Source organism: Lepisma saccharinum, chromosome 14 (assembly GCF_977018435.1).
Source record: "Lepisma saccharinum chromosome 14, izLepSacc3.1, whole genome shotgun sequence".
NCBI lineage: Eukaryota > Metazoa > Arthropoda > Insecta > Zygentoma > Lepismatidae > Lepisma > Lepisma saccharinum.
This window is the reverse complement of record NC_139242.1, coordinates 35,189,460-35,206,011: the sequence shown is the minus strand read 5'-3', so window position 1 is coordinate 35,206,011 and position 16,552 is coordinate 35,189,460. Positions and strand designations below refer to the sequence as shown.

General features: G+C 40.2%; 1 protein-coding gene across 2 annotated transcripts in view; it reads left to right on the top strand.

The window, feature by feature from the left end:
• LOC145998786 (uncharacterized) overlaps nucleotides 1–8,573 on the top strand; it is a 169,994-nt gene extending 161,421 nt beyond the window's left edge. For both annotated transcript variants that reach the window (XM_083135378.1, XM_083135377.1), the window contains exons 6-9: nucleotides 883–949; nucleotides 2,301–2,399; nucleotides 3,509–3,589; nucleotides 4,745–8,573. In XM_083135378.1, the coding sequence (XP_082991504.1) occupies nucleotides 883–949; nucleotides 2,301–2,399; nucleotides 3,509–3,589; nucleotides 4,745–6,856 (2,359 nt within the window). In that variant the 3' untranslated portion in view covers nucleotides 6,857–8,573. The remainder of the gene's footprint in view (nucleotides 1–882; nucleotides 950–2,300; nucleotides 2,400–3,508; nucleotides 3,590–4,744) is intronic.
• Nucleotides 8,574–16,552: the final 7,979 nt, after the last annotated feature.

The window sequence follows — 16,552 nt, the reverse complement described above, 5'->3', positions numbered from 1 at the left end:
ATCTGTGAAAGTTATTCTCGCTAAGTACCAATCTTCGAACTACTATCGGCTTGAAATAAAACAACTGAGAACTGTATATTTGACGTCTGTGTCAGTGGAATGTGTTAATTTATTCACCACTTTATGGAAAGCTGTAAGGGCGTTCTTCGAAGCATGCCACATGCTATAAATCCCCTCTGATGAGAATAACAGCGACATAAAATGAGAAATTTTACATATTATGATGCAGACACATTACTTTCCAATGCATAGGGTAATGAATTTAAAAAATGTACTTTTTATTGAGACTGTTAAATGAGAATTACATTCACACAGAAGTGTCATAAAATTTCAGATATGTGGGCAGTTGACATTTGAAGGTTATATGTTAATCGTGTCGTTTACAAAACAACCCCCATGACTCTTGCCAATACAGAAACATGTGTATTTTTCGCAAGCGTGTCTCTTTCTTACGTGCACGTTCAGTGCGAGTTTAGCACATGATGTTGTAGGTGAGGCTCCACCCACGCAACGGTTTTTGTTCGGCGCATGCGCAGATCACCACAGAACACGTTTCTGCGCAGCTTTCTTGGTCTAGGCTCGCTTGTTATAAGCAGTTGCATCCAGAAAGCTGAATGATTGAGAAAGTTCAGTTTCTGTTCGAACCCTTATTAACAATAGTCCAATGTGTAATCCCGTTATACTTTGTAGAAGTTTAATCAAATAAGTTTTTTCTATAATGCCGTAATGGGAAAATCGGTTTCCTTGGCATCTGTAACTCAGTTTTAAACGAATGTATACATTTTTTCATTCTGCAAATTGAATTAATGTTTGGCTACAAATTCAACAGCGTTATTGGAATTTACAAGTTTCTTATTTGTGTTATCTTTTCTTTTCTTCCAGTGAAGCGAATGAGGATACCAGCGATCAAGACCAGAATGGGGAGAACTCTAAACAGTCAGATAAAGAGGTAAGAAAATGCTGTTTTGAGCTAGAAAAATATGAACCGAGCAGCTATAACTTTGTCCGTTTAGACTTTACAGTGAAAATTTTCATGCAATCAAGAAGAACACAGTTCAATTCCACGAAGGCACAATTTAGTGGTTAAGATACAATGTAACTGTAGGTCCAGTCCCGACTAGCTTAAATGAGAAAAAAGCGGACCCTTTTTATTTTCGTTGCGAATTTTTTTTCAAAAAGTATTTACATAAAGATGCCATTGATGTCATCATGATTTGTTTTCCTTTTAATTAACACATTCTTACAAAATGCATTATTCGGATTATAATACTAACTTTGGTTTTACGCTGTAATGGAAATAATCCAGCGTACGCCTTTCGTAAGCTGAACGCAATTAAAAAACTATTAAGTTTTTGTATCAGGCATGTGCCCAAACAAAATAACAATATCTTGAACCTTTGCATATTTCTTTTACAATTCCTATGCGAAGATTGATAACGGTAGTTTCTCGATAAACTGAAGCAAAAAAAAAATTACTGTGGGGGTGTTAGGTTCGTCGTTTAAGAGCAACAAGCGCGATCCAGACTCCTGAATGGAGTGAGTACAGTGGGATGCATAATTATTGACACGCAAATTGTCCATCACAATATTTTTTCTCTTTGTTTTAGCCAATGAGAGTTTCAAGAATTGGAACCAAACGCCAAACAAGTAGTTGACAATCTCCATTGTTTAAAAACACCTAGGATGCAAGTAAAAATGACGATCAATACTTGTGCATTCCACTGTACACTACCGCGGATGTTTTCTAACGTTTTCCCCAATTCAGATACTGTCTATCCCATTTTTCACATACTATAGTTGTTTGTTGTATTCTTTCGTCTGTTCCAATTTTCCTTAGGTTATTCCAATCACCTCGAATTATCGGTGTTTCTATATTATCATGAAGTGTTGCACGCATGGTATAAGTGTTCCTGTTGTGAACTGAAAGCTCAGAGTTGTTTCACTTTCAACGCATGACTTGTCAAGTTGCGTTCCATCAAGTAAGATACAACTGAACTCAGAAACTGTGTGTCACAATCGTGTACCACAAATAAATATGCCGACACGCTTCGTGATGTACCTTTACGGAAGCTGTCTTTTTCACGCTTCACGTCACAGCCAACGATAAATTTCATACTTTGTGGTTTTAGGGTGAAGATAACAAAATAGTTCTGTTAATTAATATCCACATTGTCAATTTGCAGAACCATAACATGCCTGCGTGTAACCTGTTATATTTCTTGACATGTCGTGACGAAAGCACGTCAAGCTGGAACTGTTTTTTTTTCTTTATTATTCATGTATTTATCTTTTTTTTTCAGGCTCCCCACAGGCGTTATCTCCAGTGCCCAGCGGCCGTAACGATGAAGTTGCTGATGAAGTTTATCCGGATGAAGTATGGCCTAACACCAGACTACAAGGTAAGCGTGATGAAAAAATATTCATTTATTTCATGAAGTGTAGAAGTTTAGTTCATGATGCAATTTCATGGCCTTATTTTGTCGGGGGATAAAAAGTATTTCAGACAAACTATTGCATACAGGTAGAACAAACACTTTCTTATACATGAAGAGATTTTCTTGGGATATCAACCAGGTAATTTCCGGTTAGGCTTCCGAGCTTTGGAGAGCTAACGTCACTCTCATCTTCATAGATTGAAATTATGTCAACCCCTGGAGTGACACCTCAAACTCTGAACATGATGTTTGAAGAAAATAGAAACCAGTCTATACTTATTGTTCGGCAGTTATTTTCTTATATATGTTATGGCGGTGTAACTGCCGAACAATAAGTATATACTGGTTTCTATTTTTTTCAAACAACATGTTCAGAGTTTGAGGTTGTCTTTGCAACAGTGTTTTGGAATATGTCACTCGTTTTGAAGAGCAAGTTTGATATTTTAATTCAGAATAACTAGATCTGTTTCTCGTACAATATTAAAGTAGATTGTATCAAAATTTAGCACACCAGAGTGGTTTCCTTCAATAAGGAAATATAAATTCTAGATTTACCACCAAACCAGAAAATTGCTCATGAAAGTTGAAAATGGTATTGTCTTCCGCGAAGCCAAATGTTTAGCGTGAGAGCGGTCTTCCACACAGAAACGAAAAATGCATAAAGTCTGTAGCTCAGACTATCATCGAGAAAGATGCAGGAAACTGCATGAAAAAACGCATCAACTGATGCATCAAAGTACAGATCCACAATGATGCACTTTGTCGTTATCTTTACAAACGATATACAGAAATGCATCTGTCGATGCGTTTCTGGTGCATCAAATAGATTGCATTTAGTTTTCTGTGTGAGGGTTCAATTTCCGGTGTGAACCTCCAAATTTTCGGTGTTGGCTCAGAATCATGAAGACAATGACAAAGCTACTTAGTATTCCGCGAGTCTAAGATAGCTTTTACGTCACGGAGTTTAGTTGTAGCTTCTGTACATGTTACATACACACATATACGTACACACACATATTGTATACCTATACGTAACCTCGCAGTTGATTAATTGTCACGTTTATTTCTTACAGGTGGATATCATCTACCAAGACGAGTGCCTCCCCGAAGATTTCACACTTATGGATGTCGCGTATTGCTTCCTGTGGAAAAGAGTAAGTCTATTAATTTATTAACAGTATCCATTTGTACAAAGGGGAACTTTCGATTACATATTTTCACGCTACGTAAACGAAAGTTCCTTTAATATGCACTAAGAATGATTGCATGAAAATACGAATTGATTAGATATCCGAATAATATCGGCCGAATTCTATCCTTGATATATGTATGCGAAAATCTGTCGCCAATTATATAGTTTTTGCATTTTCCACTGTTGAAATAAACTAATTTAGAAAATATCAATATTCTAAATTATGAAAACTTTTAGATTGATTAGAATTTCTCACGTAGATTGAATTTTCTGTAACAGTTTCGTGGCGCATTCATTTCACAGGACCAATTTTATGAAATTCACTCGAATCCAATGTGCACTTTCTTGAATCAGATTCTGTCCCCAAAATTAAGTTTCCCTGAAAGCCGTATGATCCCAATATAACCCTTGTCTTCCAATAAGTTCACAGAAAATTATACAACAAATACTAAACGAGTATATTTTCATTATTTAATTTTCGTACTTAATAAGGTTTTCGGGTAGGGGCGGGGTTCCAGACTCCCTAAATACGTCCTTCGTGTCCCTCAAAGCCCTATGATTCCAATATAATCCTTGTCTTACAGTAAGTTCAGAGGAAGTTATACAAAAACGGCTAAACGAATATATTTTTCATTATTTAATTTTAGTACTTGATAAATCTTTCGGGGGGAGGGGGGTCCGGACCCCTCCTAATTACGTCCTTGGGTCATGCTGATGACATAGGATCTTGGGGAAAAGTTTATTCGCATCCATTCTCTATTATATTGTTGATTGCTTTTTCTTTTCATGGTATTATGAATTATTATATTTAGTTTACACAAAAAAAACTAATTTTTACTTTATAAATAAAAAGTAACACTTAAACTCTAATACGTCATTCCACGGACGTTCATGCTACTGACAAATTGAACGTATATTTTTAATCAATTTTAAACATTTTTCATTATAATTGCTGTGCCATAAGGGGTTGTATACTTAGAGTATGTTATATTTTTTTTAGAATTGCTCCACAAACTTAGTGAATACTGTTAATTGGTCCCCTAATCTCAGAATCATCAAAATCATCGTACCGTTAGCACTATTTTAATATTTCTTTTGTATATTTTTTTTCTTGCAGAATGAATCAATGCGCTTTTCGTTTCGCATCTTCAAACCACCAAAGCCGAGACCCGCCTTGAAAACGCTTGCAGACACCCCTGTACCGGAAGCGGAGGAACCACCAGAGAAAATGTCGCGGTTATCCGAATCCCAGGAGGAGGAGCAGAAAGAAGAGGCGGATGAGACCAACCATCGAAAAAATGACGATCAGGTGGTTACTCCAGGCCCAGTCGACGACCAGGCTCCCACAGTGGAAGACGCGGGCGGCGAAGAGGAGGAGGATGAGCTTAGCCTCAAGATAGCAGCTCCTGATCCTGTGCAGGAGGTGGAAGACGAATCCGCGATGGAAGTTGAACAGGAAGTCAAAAATGAAGACGAGGAGAAGCACGATGAAGGCAAAGAAAGTGGTGATCCGGACCAGGAGCAACCGATGGAAACGCAATCAGCGGCTGACTGTGAGGATGAAGTACCTCCGAGACTTGAAGTGGACGAAGCCGTCGACGAGCGTGAAGATCAGGAGCAAGGTGGGAACGAGCAGGAACAACCACCGTCGACTCCAGACGCTCCGGAAGAGACGAACCCAGAACCTGATTCCGAAGACCAAAGCAGTCCGTCCGCAGAGGATACAGGGACGAAAGAGGAGACACCCAAAGAAGCAGAGAAGGTCGCATCGCCAGAAGCGTCGTCGCAGAAACCAGCGTCTCCCGAGAAGGCATCGCCTACCCCGCCTCTATCGCCACCGCCGCAGAAATCGCCGGCACCCGCCCTGCCGACCCCAGCAGACAAACCAAAGAAAGAGCCGATGCCTCTACCTCCCAAAGCCCTTCCCTTGGCGGACTTCATAAAGAGGCAGCAGAGGAAGGAGCAGAAGGAGAGGCAACAGAGGAACGAGCAGAAGGAGAGGCAGCAGCAGCATCCTCTAATCCCGCCGCTCCCGAAAGGTTTGATCCTGAGGGAGATTCCCAGAGTTGCCCAGCAGAGGAAGGAGCAGAAACCAACCTCGCAGCCACCCCAACCGCCAACCCCGAAGCCATCGTCCGCATTGCAAGCGCTGGATGGTAAGTCTTCGCATAACACCAAAACCAACTCCAAGAACCAAAAGGACGGGAAGAGTCGAGAGAACGGGACCAAGGCGGTGAACGAAGAAGATGGCACCGAAGAGGAAGAGGAACCGAAGCACGACGACATAGGAGCTCTTGACCTTTCGGGGAAGTCTTCCCGCAAAGCGGATTCCCCGTCGCTTCCCAGCATCCCTCCGAGGTCTCCGAGCAAGACCCCCAGCCCTGCTCCCCCTAGCCCCCGCTCCCCAGCGAAGCCAGCAAAGGGGCAGGCGACGCAGACCATTCTATCAATCGCTCAGACGCTCGTCAATCGGCAATTATCCAGCCTCGGGCTGAACGGCGACGGCCCACGGGGTTCCAATCGACCGACGTCCGTCCCCAGCACGACGGCAGCCGCGGCGTCCGTCCTCAACAGCGCGGCCATGCGTAACCTGATGACCCTCTCGGACACGGCGGTGCAGATTCGCAACTTGAACCTCGCCATGGCAGCTGCCAGAGGCGGGTCGGCGGCGGTCCCTGGGCGGGGCATGAGGACACCGCTACCATCTGGTTCCGGGATGGGACCTGGAGGAAGAGGCGTGTCTGGCTACCACAGGGGTGGAACGGGGAGGGCGACGGGTTTAATGCGTAGCCCCCCACCCCCCTTGCGAATTCCTGCGGTCCCGACCAACAAGCCCCGTCCCTCGTCTTTGTCCTCCGGTTCTTCCCCTTCCCCCTCGCCCCCCGCGGAGAACGGCACGACCCCGACCGTTCGAGGGAAGGCCAGCGTACCCCCACCGCGGCTCCACGAGATTTTCCCAGGTGGGAAACCGGGACCCAACCAGGCTGTCCGCCACATCCCCAACCCCTCCTTGCTGTTCCGCCAACAAGCACAAAGCCGGCTTCAGCAGCTCGCGATGGACTCGAGGAACAAAAACGACCTGACCGGAAACAGGCAGACCAAAAATTTCGGAACCCATAAATTGCCTCCACAGGTCTCCTCTATCAGGAAGATCGAAAACCTGACGAGGAACATTGAAAAAGTGGCCGCGGGACTGACCGTAAGAGCAGCAGAAGCCAACTCCAAGTGAAATTGAAGACTGAAAAAGCGAACTTTTATTTCCAGTATCGCGATGGTACCGTTGCTGAAAGGGGGATGACTTGTAACATTAACGCGCGTGCAGCGTTTGTACAGTTCAACCTCCCCACATTAGTGATCTCTGAAGATTATTCGTACCTGTTCGGTGTCGCGTTTGAAGCAGTTCGAAGAGTAAGAAATGCAAGACTTTTTTTTCCAGCGAGATGAACTCGCATTTGAAGATACTGTCTGTTCCAGTTTCTTGTTGTCAGTGAGTGTTTACGTAGAGTGATGGTGATGGAGGGTTTAGAGTAATAGTACAAATGTTGCCGCCACTCTTTTAAACTTTGTAGAGATTTTCCTGCGTCAAGTCCCATTGTCGAAAGTTGCAGTGATCTGCTATGTGGTACATGCAAAACTACATGTTATGAGGTAGAACCACACAGTTTCTGAGATTTGTAAGTTCTTTTGTGTGTGTGTGAAGACTGTGTTCAAAACCATAGAGCTTTGGTAGTTGCATAATGAATTTTTGCATCTGGCTTACTCATCTCCTAATTGTACGCTCAAAAGATGTTGATTATTGCATAATATTTACTTTCGGTAAATTACTGTTGCCAGTAAAGTAAGTCTATGCACAGGCTCGTTGTTCTGTAAGAATCTGTCAAAATTGAGATCCTATTAATGCAAGGAGTCGCAACAACGATACTGAAAGCAAGTCTTAACATGCCATTCCTCACCTTTATAGCTGATTGGCCGAGATCATCTCACGACTGGATTACTGAGAATATTTCCAGCAACACTCAGGGCTCCTGTAGAAGCCGTATACCTTGTTTCCGGCTGCTTTACAGTATAATGTCCAACTATTTCATCATTATGTGGTAACCAAAGAAGTATAGAATGGCGGAACATGTTTTTGAGTTTTAAGTCCACTTTATGCACAGGAAGGCTAATCGGGTCTGGACCCAATTTAAGGTGTGATCCGAACAACTTGTGCCTCCACCAGGTATCGAACCCGGGACTCCTGGATTACAAGGCGACGCCGTTATTACTACGCCATCGGGAAAGCCCAGAATGCCGGAACTAAGGAATCTCTCCACTGTTGTCAAAGATCTCATTGAGCTCTAGGGTACACTTGCATCGTGTCAGTACAAAGAGAGAGGGCGGGCCTTAAAAAATATCCGATTGTGTTCTTATATTTTTATGTACACCTCTATGCGGAAATATGAATACTTGCCTTCGTGATATGATTCTAAGTCTATTTCACACTAAGTTTCAACTTTTTTGGAAGTCTCTTTTTTTACAAATCTCGTCGATATTCAAAATTCTGGAAAATTAGACAACAGGAAATCATTTAACACGAAGATTTATCAGAATGATCCAGAAAGATGACTGCAATAATGTTATACTGACACCATCATAACGATATATTTGCTTCGGCCAAAATACAGGCAGCAAACATTTTTTTTAAAACTAGATATATATCTAAGAATGTTTCCTTGGCGATTCAAAGCTCATTTAATCGTCCGTTTTTCAATAGTAGATATCCTAAATAAGTTACCAAAAGCTGAAATTATGTTCCTTAGTCAAGTTACGGAAGGTGTGACATCGAAACTGCAAGAAGAAAAGAAAAAAGGCTTTCCACGGAAGGAACACAGTCTTTCTGTAATTAATAATACTATTACTTATTATTTTGGGAACGCCAAAGAAAGCCGATTAAAAGTTCTTGTGGTACCCCCTCTCAGCAGTAAAAGAAGTGTTAACATTTTTGCTGATTTCAAGGAGGGGGGGGGTTAAACTTTCGGAGGATGATTTGACACCTTAGAGAAATGGGAGAAAAGAATTATTGTGATGGTGGAATAATGCGATGTGATCTCTCTAGTGTTTCCATGGAAAGATTTCCGTATTACCATGTGCAGAAAGTGATCAGTGCAAAAATGTTTTCAGCGAATCTAGGAAGTACAGTCACGGACACAGTTTTAACAACCCCATGGACTTTAAATGAGACCATTACAAACCAGAGGCTGGCCTCCCCGATGGCGTAGTGGTATCTTCGTCGCCTTGTAATCAAGGGGTTCCGGGTCCGATATCCGGTGGAGGCACATGGCACAGTGGTTCGGATCCCACTTTAAACTGTAGGTCCAGTCCCGATTAGCCTTTCTGTGCATAAAGTGGACTTAAAACAACAATTCAAAAATTCAATACAAGCCATAGGTGTTCGTTTCTACATGAAACTCCAATGAATTTTACCCAACGTGCATACAAGTTAGAAATAACGTTTCAGAACTATTCTAAATTGCATTTAAACACATCGCAAGTGCTGTGGACGTTTTCCAAAAATGTGTAACTTAACCGGTCTTTTCTTCGATTCTCTCTTGTTTCACTTTGCGTCCCATCATTCTCCAAAAGGACTGTCAGAAAAAAATGTGTACTGAACCCACAATACATATAGCAGAATATTTTCAAGAGTGACGTTCCAAGCTTACTTTCAGGATTAAAGATGGTTGAATTTTCTAGGAAGCGAGGCCAGATTGAAACTAATATGTTTATATTCTGTGCCTTTCTTGATATGATCTTGTGAAGCAATGGCATACATGTTGTACATTTACAAAAAAATGTTATTCTAAAAATAGTGTTAAAAGGATCAATTGGGATAATATACATAGGATCTTATGGCGTTATTTAATTTATGAAAGGACATATAGTTAAATTTTACACTTATTTGGAGCGTGCTGCAACATCAACATCTTTTGAACCAATAGGGTACGATACAACAGCTTATGTCGAGTTCCAGTGATAATAAAATACTCCAAAATGAAAAAAAAATAGAAATTGGGTATTTTTGGAACAGAAGATACCAGTGAGTGTATAGTTTACAAATTCAAATCTAAAACATTTGTGTGTAAAGAGACAGTGAAACTCCGTTACTGTTTAGTGCTTTATGTGGATAATTATATTTTCTTAACTGGTAACTTTTCTAAACAGAAAGAAATATATACCCCTCTTCCTTTCCAGTATCGTTTTCTGTTCTTTGTGAAGGAATGTGTGAGTGATTGTCGGCGTTAGTTGCATCGCATTGTGTTATATACTTGTGCTTCAATAGTATTTGTTCCTGTTATACAGTTGCCGTATACTTTCGGCAGGATTGTTTGTACACTGTGTTCGAACGTACAGTATAGTTTGTGTTGTACTTATACAGTCGTATTTGTAAATACAGCGTCTATTGACAAAAAAAGAAAGCGATATGTACAATGAGAGTTAGACAAATGAATGTAAATAAATTGGGTACAAAAAAATCGATTTTATGATCTTTTTCATTTTCATGTATTCAAGATTGGTGAAGAGTATAGAGGAGGCTGTGTACAGTCGTGAAAAGAATTACTTCCTCCATAAGACTACAGGGGGAAGTATTTTTTTCATGACTGTACACTGTGCGATATGTCGATATCGAAAGCAAAGATATTAATATGCAAATTGTCCATCGCTATTTTCATTCTTTTTTTATTACACATCTTGTGTTGTTTTAAGGAATGGAATTCTGTTGATGTGAAGCAGATTGAGGTTTCATTTCGATACAAGATCACATGTAGGAAACGGGCTGAATTAAAATGGTGATGGATAATTCGCCTACGATTTTTTCCGTCGGTTGTACAGTGGAATGCACAAATATTACTCGGCAAATTGTCCTGAGTATATACATTATACTTCCTGTAAGATTTGAAGGAATGGATTTTTACGTCAGAAGCTTGTTTCGCAATTTTATTCAGATCTTTAATCTCTTATTGCGTAAAGCAAACATAATAAACATGGTGATGGCAATACTTGCTTGGTAATACTTATGCATCTCAATCTATAAGACGGACGCAATCGCACCATTGTTCTCCCTTATTTTTAGCTACTCGAAATAAAGGGGTTGCTATTTGAGAACCACAGAGTGCAGAGCGCACCACTCTACTCCACTGTGTTTTGCATTTTGGAAACCCTATTTCTCCTAATTGAACGTAATGTTAAAAAATTACAAATTTATTGCACAGAGATGAGACCTACAGATTGTTATAAGTGCACTTTATGTTCAGATAAGCTAATCGGGAAAAGACTTGCAGTTTAAAGTGGGATCCAAACCGCTGACAAATGTGGCTTCACCGAGATCGAACCTAGCACCCTTTAATTGCGTAAATCCTGTGGTAATGTATACCTCTGAGACATGGTGCCGTATAGGAAGGAAATAGACAAACGATTGTTACACAGAAAAGAATGTCCTCGAAGTAATCGGACCAAGGAAAGTAATTCGAGAATGGTAAGAACAAACCGTGAATAATCAGGTCTTTAAGGTGGCATTCCAAATTCTGGTCTTTCCATGGTGCAAATAATTCACAAATTGAACATGGTGGGATCACATCCGATCTGTAGTTCTGTTTTTATTTGGAACAATTTTAATAATTTTATTTTAATGCCACTTTATTTGTCTTAAATCAACATTATTAGAGAATGTTGACGCATTAGCTATACAGCGTGTTTGGCTTAGAGGGATCGAGAAATATATGCTCACCGTTTAAACACAGAGGAAGATATGATTTTCATTTTACAAGATACAGAAACTATCCGAGGTTACACACCAATAGTGAATACACGCGCTTCAGCATGCATTATAAATGCAGCTGCGCTAGTCATTGAACACAATATACTTGCGGGAGCTTGAATGTAGTTTAGATGTCTGCAGGGCGCACACGTCGAGTTTCATTCACCAATTTCCTAAACTCGGAGTTTCAGCATCAAGGTAAGTAAAAAGGCGTGTTAATATACCGTTGTATACACTTCAAATTATCAATTATTTCTCGATCCTTCTAAGCGGAACACGCTGTATGCATATGGTTCATCTTAATGAAGTAAATTCATAGGACAGAAGTCTTATGGCGGGTTACTGGATAACTAACTATAGCCGCCTGGGGTCCGATCTGACCTCACCGTTGCAGTTGTGCTTGCATTTTTATGATAGAAGATTGACTTCAAAGAACCTCATTGTACTCCATTACTGTGCACATGTGGAATTTGCTTACAGTAGAAAATCACGAAGAGTGAGATGACGTCAGCATTGCGCCGAGTAACAGGTGTCGCAGACTTTGCTTACATCTTTTAGAGAGCAAGAACAGGTAGCTTTATAAACGCGAGAGTAAGGTTCTCAGTTTCATAAGTTGTTCACGAGTTAAGCTTGCATATTTTCAAGATGCCTGAAATGCTATTCTTTATCCAGAGCGCTGAGGATTTAAAAGTCTCACGTTTACTAACAATACGGCCCTCAAATAGAGTTAGAAATTACCGTAAAATTTACAATAACGGTACGCACCCACTTTTAAATTTAAATTTTTATATTTTATCGTGCATAAAGTAGACAATGATTATAAATTATATCACCTTTTACATCTTACTATGCAAATGTCTAGTAAGGCCAACCGCACACCAGATCCGACGCGACGAGTCACAAATCATTTTGTTAGTTGGCTAAAATCTGATAGCAGATTTCGTCCATGTACTCAATAGGTCTGTCTCTTATAGTTTCGGAAGCAGGTTAAAGATACATAATAACAGTTTACAGCAGAATCAATGCATCAATGTACGAATATTTGTAGAAATTAATGTATCATTTTACATGATGTGAACAAAGTCGTAAAATTCTACTAATGTGCATTAATTTTCTTTCACGTCATGTATATGAAGCACATAATTCTTGTATACCGAAACTTAGCATGAAGAAATAAGTAAATATCCTCTACTGTGGCTAGATGTAAATAAGATATTAAAGACGTGACTTTTGCACTTTGAAGTGCGCACAATTTCAGACAATATATGCGCAATAATACGGACATACGTATAAATAACAATCAACATTTTTCGTGTTAAATAAACGAACATAGTAGTTACAAGTTCGGCATCCATGTAATTAATATTACCATTCAGCCATGTTCACAAATTCATAAATGTCGAACTTCGCTCAGGTTGAACACAAACATTCTTTGCACCAAACTTAATTTGGTCGTCCAGATTTTCTGTTTCATAATCTCCTGTGTCCGAATATAATCACGTTTAATTTGTAATATAATAAATCGCCGCCATGATACTGTTCCCCAGTTCAGAAATTTTGGCCTGTAATTATCCGTGGCCGAATTGAATGGATTCGCGCATGCGCAGATCGTCTTGTCGCAAGCTGCTCCTTGCCATACTACTTCCCCAGACTTCAATGTTTTGTCGCAAACTGTGGCAACGTGCCTCGAGTCAAATGTTTCGTCCGGTGTGCGGCCGCCCATAAGAGCCTCATGTTAGACTTTCCTCGAGTCGGTTTGCAACAAAAATGACTCGTCGCGTCGTGTCGGATCCGGTGTGCGGCTGGCCTAAGGTGTCAATTAGATGTAGGCCTAATTGGCTGTTTGCAGCAAGTTTCTTCGTAGATAAACGCGGGAATAGAGAGAGGGTCACTGCCAGAAAGGCGGCCCCTAACCGGGGCTAAGCCATGGCCGGACTCTAGATTTCATAACGGAACACTAACCCAAAACAGTTTCCTTTTGGATTTCATGGCAGCAAACATGACTCAAAGTCCAATTCTTACTGCAGATCAGCATTCACTGTGAAGGAAGCTAAAGTAGAAAGTCTGTTACTATTAGTGTTGCCCACGAGACGAGACTTTGGCCTGTCTCGTCTCGTGGAGTCTCGTGGAAATGCTGTCTGGTCTCGAAAATATTCGTTTGTCTTATGACACATGGTCAATCTCGTCTCGTCTCGAATTTTTAAAAGCCTATCCCGTCTCGTCCCGTGGGCAACACTAGTTACTATACCCGAAGCTGAATTTCTGAGGGGAGCCTCAATTCTTTTTAGAACACCGAACGACCGCTCTTCGGCATTTGATGGTTAAATACTCACAAAAATTCTCAGATATGTACTGTTAAATATTTTTCACGAATAAGTTTTAGATAGTCACCAGCCAAGTTCACTTCTCCTTTGCAGCCTGCTACACAGACTTGCACTCCGGTTAATAAAATAGAGTACTGAAAATAGGGTTGTGATGTATAAGAAGCTACGCTAAGAAACTCCTCTCTTCTTACCTTCTTACATGAAATAAGCAAGTACAAGGACTTGACATTTTTAATTTTGCTATTATCACAGTATTAAGGAATTTTAATAGTCGATGGTCTTGTCACTTCCGCCCCTTCAGCGTCTCATTTTTGTCCCCCCCCCAGACTTGAGGCCACAGTCTAGGACAACATAGTGTCAAATCCTCATTGCTGTTCTCGAATCGACTACGTTAAGTGGAAGTTCGATCTCGCCATCGAAGTTCCCGGTTTCAAATCACGGCGTGATGATGAGTATTCTTTGTAAATGTCCCTTAATTTCACCACATCATGGCCTCATCTTCATCTATTTATTTATTATTTATTTAAAACATGTTTATACTGCCGTGAAGAGCTTTTGAACCTTAATACAGCAGTATAACAAAAATTCCATTGCCAACTTACAACATACCCAAAACCACAGTATTAGACAAAAGAACATTTCAAAATATTATGCAAACATAACCTAAAACTACAAAAATTTTAAAAATGCAATTCAAAATAAACATTGATACATTTTGAACTATATAACTGTAGAAGAGTTCTTAAGTGATTATGCTTGTATGTGAAGTTAAAAACGTCAGCTTTCGCATGGAATTGAATAAGAATGAATACAGAAGTTCAGAATTCTAGAACCTTAGGATACCTTGAAAACGTCCAGAAATCTAATTCCACGATATTGTTGCCCTGTTTGGGCAAGAAGTAGCAACTTTAAAGTCACTCCTCTCCGAAGCAGCCAGCAGGGAAACAGGATCTTGTCAAAATAGCCGTTCTGCGCTGTGAATGGTGGCCGGTTCTTAGCCTGACCCGGATATAGTTGTGTTGGAGTTATTTTACTCTCAGTATCTGGAGTTTTATCGATTCTGTTTTTTCGTAGAAAAACATGTTTTCTTAATTCAGATTATGTGATACCCAAAAATGTTGGATATTTTAGATTTCTTCCAAATTCCTTCCGAACGCCGGACTCAAGTCTTAAGTGTAACACATGTGCAGAAAAAAAGAGGACTTCTGATGGTCCTAATCATGCCACAAGAACTCTTTTTCATCATTAACGACATACGAACAAAGAGGACAATTTACATAAACTAGGTGAGAGTTTATACTCCAATCGCGTGTGTGTGTCACACTTAACCGTGAAAAAATATATATGCATTGGAAAATACAATATAAATTTATTTCAGGTGTAGTTGCGATTGAAAAACATTAGTGATAAAATGACGCAAGTATTAGATAGAGCAACTGCCTTATCTAGAATTTGAAATTTCAACGGACAAGGTTAAGTGTTCGAATCCCAACCAAACTGGGTTCATTGTGTTTCCTCGTTCATCTGTTTAATGTAATCATAAATTGTTTTCCTGATTAACCTACAGAGGAAGAAAAATTACGATAAATGCCTATAAGAAACAAAAACAAATCGAATTTGATCTTAAAACCCTTGCGTCGTCATCTTCCTCACGAGGACCAGCACCTTACGTAGGTGTGTGTTTCGTACAATTTGATTTTGTAGAAGGTTCCTCATGAGATGAAAAGTTAAATTTCCAAGAAACCGGCTCACGGGTTATCAGGGGGGCTTTGTAAACCAAGTCCCTTTTTCAAAATTTTAACAGTATTAAATGAAGGTAAATTGTGTGTGATGGGGGTGTCATTAAGTTAATGCAAAACATACAATTTAGAAATATCATACAAATACTACATTTTTTTGACTGCTACTGACACCATCCCTTACAACAAACTCCATATCACTTTTGATGATACATATATTTATATGATAACAAGAAAAAATGTGCAATATTCAATCATAGTGCCTACCATACATTCCACCCCCGGCCGAAGCAATAAAACTCCCCTTCGTTCCCAAAACTTGGGAGCTGTTGACCTTTGACGCAGATGTGGAAGGAATGTGGATGATGACATAAGAACATTCTGAAATCTAGAATCTTCTAAATACCTATCGCTACTGACTTCGGCTCACAAATCAGATGAACGAATGTAATAGCTGCTCTTCATGCTCTGTGAATTTATCCTTCTCCAAGTTGTGAGCAAAATAATATCTGCTGTCTACATTTTCACTCTTCAATGCAAACAAATTATACAAAATACCTACCTATGTCGGGGGGGGGGGGGGCTGACGCCAGTGGCAGGTGTGTGGGGCGGGGGGGCTCAGTCCCTGACCCCTGCATGGTAACGGGCCTACATGAAACTAACAACTATCAATTCATGGCTACTGCTAACGTTATTCTTACTATCACGCATTTCATCATTCATCCCAAAGGAAGAAAGAGAGTGGAAATTAATTCAAATACAAAAATACAACCCGTATCCTTCTGATGCTAAAGCCCGAATCACACGGAACTGGATTTCCAGTAGGAATGCCCTAGTTGGCACTGGACTGGCTACTCATTTGCTAGTTTTCGCCTCACACTTGCTACCGTACTTGTCCATAGGCTTTTGTTCCCATAAGACATTGCGCAGAGCCGACAATCTGTTAAGATGGACGAGCAATTTGAAGAATATTGTTGGAGATTTACTGCTTTGTGCTTTTATTAAAAATTTAAAAAAAAAAAGTATGAACTAGAAATTGGCTTGAAAAAATATAGTAATCAATGCCTACC